The following is an 8,521-nucleotide window of genomic DNA, read 5'->3' on the forward strand; positions in this document are numbered from 1 at the left end:
TATACAGATGTAATCATTGGCTATGCTTTGGTGTGTTGGTCATTTGGGTTCTTAGCACATCAACTTCCCGCATGTCTGGATTTGGAAAACCGTTGCACTTCAAAATCCTGTGAGAATAAGTAAGTACTTCCGTAGAAGCAACGGTTTGAAAGGTGGAAACCCTGGTTCAAAACCCTACACCGACCAGGTCGACCCCGGCAGTACACCGAAGGTTGTCCCGTGCTCCCGACCCGTATGTTTCACGTTGACGCGTCCCACCCGAGTCGCCTGCCTGCCCACTGCCCAATCCCTCTCTCCCTCTCTCGCCCGTCTGCGGGCGGAATCCCACTTTTACCCTCCGCTCCCCTCTCTGCTCCTCCTCTCCCATGGCCTCCTCCTCCTCCTCCTCGCCTCCCGCCTCCCCCTCCCCCTCCCCATCCGACTCCAACCCTAACCCCCACGCCCACGCAGATCCTCGATCGGATCCTCCCATGCCCGCCGCCAGCGACGGCGACGGGGCCTCCCCCGCCTCGCCGGACCAGCCCGAGGCGGCGGCCCCGGCGAAGGAGGACCACGAGCCCCCCGAGCCGGCGGAGGACGCCCCGACCCCCAGGAAGACGCGCCTGCCGCGCGCCTGCAACAGCAAGCCGCGACCCCCGCCCCCGCCCCCCAAGGAGCGCCCGCGCCGCCGGGCCGCCGCGGGCGCCGCCGCCGACGAGACGCCCCAATGCCGCGTCGTCACGCCGCTCGTCTCCGAGCCAGACGCGCCCGCCGACCTGCCCCGCTGGCGACTCCGCTGCATGTGGGAGCTCGGCTCCGTCCTCAACTTCCTCCACGTGCGTGCCCCGCCCCGTCTCGTCTCCTCTCACTCATCATGCAACGCCCCCAGCCCCTCACTCGCTCCAGCTGCCCCCCACACTGCACGGCAGCTTCCCGGGGTTGGGCTTCCAGAGATAGGGTTAGGGTTTGACGCGGCTGTTGCTCTGTTTGTTTCTTCTGCCACGCAGGTGTTCCGCCCTCTGCTCAACATCACGGACGAGCTCACGGCGGAGGATCTCGAGGCCGCGCTTATCACGCCTAACGGCACTCTATACGACGTTCACATGCCGCTGCTAAAGGTCACCTCTCCTTAGCTTGCCTAGTTTTTCTTTTCCGATCTATGTCTCTCTTCTACTATCTTACTAGCTGGAGTGAGTTCTGCACTGTGTGTGTGTGGGAGTGCTTGCAACTTGTTCATTTAATTTTTATTGATCAAATTTTGATTGCATGCTGGTTCTAGGAGCTTGGTGCTAATCATTAACCGGTCTTCTGTTAATTGTTTGACAAAATGCTGCAATATCATTATGGCTCATGCTAGCTAAACCATTACCACAACTTGCTTCATTAACTCTTGTGTTACTCCATATGTATGTGATCATGTGCTCTCTTAACTGCTTTTATTACTACATGTTTACACAATACATATTACTCGTCCAGCATCTCTAGGGTTCGGTTAGCATGCTGAGTACCTGTTCTGCCTTTAGTTCATTCATTGATTATATCTGTATTCGATCATGTGCCCTGTTACCTGTTTTTTTACCTGTTCGCACTATACATGCTATTCGGCCAACATCTCTAGGACTGGGTTGGCATATTGAGTACCTGTTTTGCTCTTCTCCCTTTACTTCATTCTCTCTGGCTCAAGGAGTCACACACAAACTATGCAAACATCCTCCTTCAGTTCTCATGATTGTTCATAACATCTGCAGTCAATTCCCCCAGTAACCCGCATGGCTATGGGGCGCGGAACCTGGGTCACTGTTCTATGCAGGAAGCTAAGGGATTGGTGGCATTGGGTATACTACTCATATCCCATATTGCAAACAGTTAAATGACGATATTGGCAATCCATTCAATTGTTCAACTAATAAAGACCAAAACTGCAGGTTGCAGAAGGTGATCTACCAATAGTTGCGTCGCATGGGTTAGTCCTGTACATAAGAAATGTTTGGTACAATATCGTTGATTCAATCTTATCATGATAATTTTCTAATTCTTCTGTCTGCACAGAGCTGAAATTGAAATGTACAAGGAGCTAGAACCGGCAACTCGTTTAGTGATCTTGAAAGCAATATGTGACATACGTGTTGAGGTTCGTGCTCATTTTTATTGTCATCTTACGGAGACAATGAAGTTTCCGACGTTTCAACCTTTTCTTATGTGCTTCACAGTAGACAACTGTAATCATTCCTGGTACAGTTTGATCTCCTACGTCTCACATGTGTGTTTATTGTCCCATATTGTTGGTGTAGACCAATCCTAAGCCTGACTGATAATTTGAATTGAGTTCCATTGTTGTTGATCCAGTTCTTTAGAAAGGTTATCTCGCTAAGATGAATGAAATACCAGCACGACCAATTTTTGTCTACTTTTTTGCATGTATTATTTTAACTGCAATCTCTAGGTCAACCCTAACTCTGACTTGCAATTCGAATTGAGTTCCACTGCTGTTGATTAAGTTCTTTAGAAAAGCTTATTTCACTAAGATGAGTAAAATACAAGCATGACCAATTTTCGTTGCCTTTTGCATGTATTATTTTAACTGAAAACTTTGGTAAACAGCCAACAATCTGGCTTGTGGGTAAGGCATTCACATGCCTATGGAAATTCTTCAGCACTTACTAATGTGGGTTGCGACAACAGTTACTGTTTATTCTACTAGTATATTGGTATTTTAGCTTGGATAAGGTTAACTGACTTTGTGGCTCAAAAGAGAATAATTTGACGGAGAAAGGCTGATAATAATGTGAAAAATCGTGAATTTTTTAACAAGATCCCACTTTTATCTATCTAATTCTCTTATTTTGAGCATGAACCTAACAATTGGAAAATTAACAACAAACTAACTAAAATTGGAATTGAACTGGATTAGTGTATGTCAAATGAGTAATTTAATTGGTACATTTGTAGGAGTAAATATAATTTTGTAGGGGAAGGAGCCCCGCACTAGCTCTTGTACTTCACAATAGAGACTTTGTTGAAGAAATTTCAAATTAGGTGCTGGTTTTTGAGAAACATTATATGAAGAGAGGCATTGGGGTGTTTTTTTGTTTGACTTCCTATCTTTGTGGAGGACAATTGCAGCTAGCAGCTGGAGTGCTGTGCTACTTTCGATATGTTTGGAAGTATGATAGCTCACTATCAAGCATACATTTTGCAGCAAGAGGACATACGGAACCACATTGACAGTTCCGTAAAGCGGGGTTATGACCTTTCAACCTTCCGTAAAGAACGAATTGGTGGAGATTCCCTTGGAATCTCATATTGGTGGGTCAAAAAAAATTCTGCCATTTTTTGGTTGAAAAGTATCCTGAAAAGTTTCATGGTTCAGATGTCACGGTCCATGCTAATCAAGTCATGTAAAACAGGTACGAAGATGATCCAATTCTTGGACATAGATTGTATCGAGAAATTAGACGAGTGGAACAGGTGAAGAAGGAACCGGGGAAGAGATCAAAGGGAAAAAGAGATTCAACTCCTCCAATTGTGTCTTATCAGTGGGAAACTGTTGCATCCAGTTTTGATGAGTTTGATGATGTTGCAGTAAGTTCTGAGTTCTTGATATACGCTCCATATAGTGTGTTATACTGTTATTCCCTCTGTCTGGACATATTAGGCTATTTTTTGGGGTAGGACTAGCCTTTTAGGTTTTGACTAGCAATTATTTACTCGCTTAGCTTGTAATTTATGTGACAGAAAATTGGTGCCATGTGTCTGTACTAAAAAATAATTATGGTTGTGATTTTTGTAGACATAAAATTCATTATATGGAGTAAGCAATGGTCAAAGGCCTTTCTTTTAACCAAACAAAATAAGCCTTACATATCCTGACAGAGGGAGCACTAAGGTGTACTTGTTCTTCCAGCAATCGCAATTATATATTGCTGATAATGAATTAACATGTCTTTAGTCAATCCTAAAAATTACAGAGGTTATATAACATGAGTGATGAGTGTTCGTGATCGAGAAGTCACTTTAGATCACAAGCTACATGGAGCTCCTTTATTAAAAAAAATCAAAATCCTCGTTTTAAAACTCAAATAAATCTGAAAAAATACAGACGGACATACATATGTCTAATATGCGCTTACAACTTTTTGTCAACATATATATGCTCAGATGTGATCTGCACAAAAAAAATATGGGGAGCAAAATGGAGTTTTTTTTCCTTTTTGGAACCATAATTATGTCGTCTAGCCCAAAATATACAGTATTATTTAACAAAACTTTACGGAGATGCAGATCACATCTGTATGTATCCATGGATTTGTTTTCTTTTATTGAAGCTCCTAAATATCTTTTTCCATGTTTTAAAAAAAATGTCCTCCATATAGCTCGCGAGCCAAATCAATGCACTCGTTCTTTGATTGGTATTAAGGTTGTGAATTGGTTCATCCTCGATCTCCTCATTACTAGCATAGTTAATTTTGACAGCTCTATTGGATGATTATCTACTCTATTGTGAATTGGTTCAGCATACAAATTTACCTACTCTATTGGATTATTATCTGTTGCAAAGTAGTATTACCATGAGAAGTCATGGAGACAGTTTTAAACAGAAAAAAGAATGCTTGAGATTTTCTTTGATGTATCTGCCAGTTCATAGTATAAATTGATCTGCATGAGTGCAGAGAAAACATTTTCACTAGAACAAGAAGAAAAATGTTACATTTTCTAATTTCAGATTTGCTGGATTCATGTTTCTTGTTCTCCATTACATTGATCTGGAGTGTATTTAACATTTCATCCATATCTAGAAGATGGTGATGTTACTCTGCAAAACTTTGACAGCACTGCCACTTTGCAGTAGATATGATTGTAAAACTTGTTTTGAAATATCTTCATTTTTCAGCAGTACTTGGTGTCATTGTAGTAATTCCTTTTCTCGACATATTTGGCTTGAGTTAAGAACAAACTTATTCGCATGTAGCATGGTAGCAAAGGCATCGTACTGCTAGGATGCAATTTATGCCGAAATTAGAATATTATTATTTTAAATGATGTTTTTAGGCTAATCAATCCTGTAGAACTTCTATTTCTGTAGTAGAAAATGTCATGCCATAGCAGCAACAATGCTTTCTTATCTCATATACTTTAGTACTTTACATTACTGTCATACAAAACTGCTTCCAACATGTTTGAACTCGCATGAAGTTGTTATAACCAACTCCAATATTTGGGCACCATCTAGCGCATAGTTATTGGTATGCCTGTTTTCAAAACCGTCTTTATTGTGGACAAGAAGGCATCCCAATTTAAATAATGTGCCAATATTTACGTAGTTGTGAATATAGTTGACTAACTTGCGAGGAGCAGAACAAAGTTAAGTAGATAGAAAATTGTTGACTTGAAATGCTAATCAGATGCTACTTCTGACTTAATTGTCGTTGTTATCTTATGCCTTATAATGATTAATTATAGTTATGTTTCTGCCTTGTTTAGGAAAAGCTATTTTCTAGTCGGAACAGGACAGAGGTTTCCCTTGGCAAAAAGTTGAAGATTGAATATCTTCCAGAGATTGAGAAGATTCATAAGGTACATAGCTTATCTAACTGACCAAAATCTCGTTTGAGGCAGACTGACCAGACCCGTTGCTCATTTTTTGGGCCAGGTCAACGACCCAGCGGGCCCACCTGGCCCATTCCCATCCTTGATGTCTAATTCAACTTAATATGCTTGTTTTACAACCCTTTGTTGTTATGAGCTTGTTAATCTCAACCATTTCTTGGCCGTGCAGAAGAAGGAGAGGTCGCTCAAAAAGCAACAGAGAGAAGCTCTCCTCCTTGATAGTTACTTGACATCAGATGTTACCACTGGTCGCTCTCTTCGTGATAGAAAGCCTGTAACATATACCTTTGGTAAGGCCCCACTGATTAAGCATTGTTATTCAGCTCTAATTCTTAAGTACAATTACAAACATCAAGTTGCAATCCGTCTTGCTCGTGTCACTCTGTATGGTATTATCCAATTTAAACATCTCCAGAATGCTACTTATGTAAATTATCCTTATCAGTTGTACACAATGACACTTCTTGCAGTAAGTGTTCAGTTGTTGAACTCTTTGAGTTGTTTCCTTCACATTAGATGTCTGATTAACCTGCATCACTGACTCACTGTTCCGTCACTTACAATCATGATCCCCTACCCATGGTTTTTTAAGTCGCTGAATAGTTTCTGTATAGTCGCCGAGTCGTTTTCCAGAAATCAGGGCAACTCGCGACTATACAATGACTTTGGTCAACTATACACCGAGTTGCAGCCTTGGCGACTCACTGTTGAGTCACGACTCAAAAACCATGCCCCTACCGTATTTACTTGTTTGTAATTTAGTTTGATTCTTTTGTTCTTATCAGCAGAAAATTAATGTCAAAATGGCGCATAGATGCTGAGAATCTTACCTTTGAAAATATCTCTGTTGACTAGCTTACATTAACCCAACTAGAGTTCTGTTGAGGGCTGGCTATAAAATAACCTCATTTGGTAAGCTTCAAAAATCAGAATTGATTGCTTACTAAGAGGTTACTGGCTGGAAAGTGAGACTAGCATGTGGCTGAAATTTATCTTCTATGCCCCTGTGTACTGGGTACCTCATGTTCCTTCTGGAAACTAAAATAAGCTCTTATAATTTTATTGGTTGTTTGCTTGATTTCACTGCCTGTTCTAGTTACAGTGTTTGACTTTTCCTATGATGCAGATGACTATGACCGCTCAATAAATGAGGCAATCAAAATAACAAAGTATGTCGATCACTATTACTGCTTGATAAATTTCTTTTGGTAGGAGAATTTATGATTTAGAGACAAGAAGAAATTTGGGTACTTATCTGCTACACATTGTTGGACAGGAAAAGAGAAAACTCTGCTGAGCCTGTTACTAATCTCAATAGAAGGATGCTTACACCAAGACCGGAGTCATCAAGCAATGGCAAATTAAATGGTCCCTCACCTCTTGCTAATGAATTATATGATGGAAATTCTTCAAAGTCGGATGACTACCGAGATAGTGATGCTGAAGAAGAAAATGAAACACTTGATCGCAGGTACATGTCTCACTCAACATTTGGTATGTAGCAGTTAATCCCAATGGGACTTAATAGGCTGAATAACATTCATGCTTTCTTCTGTAGTAACCGACGGAGGAGAAGATCTCGGAGGTACACGCAAGATTTTGTTGAGGCTCTCTCTGATATTGATCCGAACTTTGACAGCGATGATGATATCATGGGAGAAGCGGTTTATGATGAGGAATATTTGAGAACTCGCAAACATCAGAAGACATCAAGTGCTTCTGAAGAGGATGAAGAGTTCCGGTTGGAAGAGGATGTTGAAGATGATGATGAAGAGGAAGAGGAATTTTCTGCGGGCACCAGTGAAGATATAGAGGAGCCCCAACGGCATACAAAGTTGCGAAGTCAGAATGGCCGAGGGGCTAAGCGGAGATCTGTTGGTGAAACCCAGACAGGTCTCAGGCGCAGCAAGCGTTCTTCTCGTCCACGTATTAACTATCAGCAGTATGATTTTTCAGATACGGATGCAGAGGCAGGAAAGGCAGGTAAATCAGATGCATCGGACCCCGATGCTAACTCTGATGGAGAAAATAATATGGAACTCTCAACATCGAGCCAAGAGCAACAGGAAGAAGAGGATGATGACACTGAGGAATTAAAAGGTAGTAATGGCAATAGTAAAATAGCTGAAGACCATGCAGTGGCAGCAAATAAAGAGGAGCAAGAGGAGGAGCAGCCACAGCTGCAGCTACAGTCTGTCGAGAAGACGAATGTTCCCAGCAGAGAGAGTGAAAGTGTTGGAAGAACATTCTTAGATCTAAACGAGCTTGCGCCTGGTGCTGGCTTCGATGACGGGCCAAGTCTGGCAATGAAAGATGAAGACATGGATAACAGTTAGGAAATAAGTTGCGATAGAATCAGTGTGTTAGGGGTTGCTGTTTCGAGCAAGGTGTAAATGCCCAAAGTCATGGACCATGACAATCAATGGGCCTCTGATGAGATGTTGTGGCGATATTTGGATGGTTCAATTTGATCTTTAGTACATTGGTTTACTGTGACAAAAGTGTTGAGGTATCCACCTGGGGCGGTTTCGGGGACGAGCTTCCTTGAACATCATCTGAGCTCTTGGGAGGCCATGCTGACAATATTTTGCACTCCATTGTGTACACTACATGAAAGTGCGCGAGCCGATCAATTGCTGCTGTATTATGGTCAGATTGATCGATGTGGCCGAATGTGTAGATTATAAATTTTATTGCCTCCATATTTATTTAGCCTTAGGCATGATGACGTTGCTGTGTGAAATACAGCAGTATTTCGTAGAGGAGTGTTGTCCAGTGCTCGGCTTTGAGGAGTTTCTTTTTCCACGTGTAGCATGTAGCTTGAGTCTAAGCACGAGCTGTATTTTGTATTTATATGTGATAACCTGATTAGATTGGTAAAATCTATGTAGCTGACACAGCCCTACAAACTTGAGCTCCCGGGCCAACGGTGTTG

General features: G+C 42.1%; 1 protein-coding gene across 1 annotated transcript; it reads left to right on the forward strand.

The window, feature by feature from the left end:
• Positions 1-416: 416 nt before the first annotated feature.
• LOC124671564 (DDT domain-containing protein DDR4-like) lies at positions 417-8,311 on the forward strand (the record flags this gene model as incomplete). Its single annotated transcript, XM_047207922.1, is given in 12 exon segments — positions 417-815; positions 987-1,097; positions 1,728-1,814; positions 1,905-1,942; positions 2,029-2,110; positions 3,179-3,285; positions 3,387-3,561; positions 5,461-5,553; positions 5,756-5,876; positions 6,713-6,755; positions 6,863-7,057; positions 7,145-8,311. Coding segments are annotated over 12 exon segments (2,229 nt in total), but the record flags the coding sequence as incomplete, so codon positions are not given.
• Between the last annotated feature and the right edge of the window lie 210 nt (positions 8,312-8,521).

This window comes from Lolium rigidum, chromosome 7 (genome assembly GCF_022539505.1).
Source record: "Lolium rigidum isolate FL_2022 chromosome 7, APGP_CSIRO_Lrig_0.1, whole genome shotgun sequence".
Lineage (NCBI taxonomy): Eukaryota > Viridiplantae > Streptophyta > Magnoliopsida > Poales > Poaceae > Lolium > Lolium rigidum.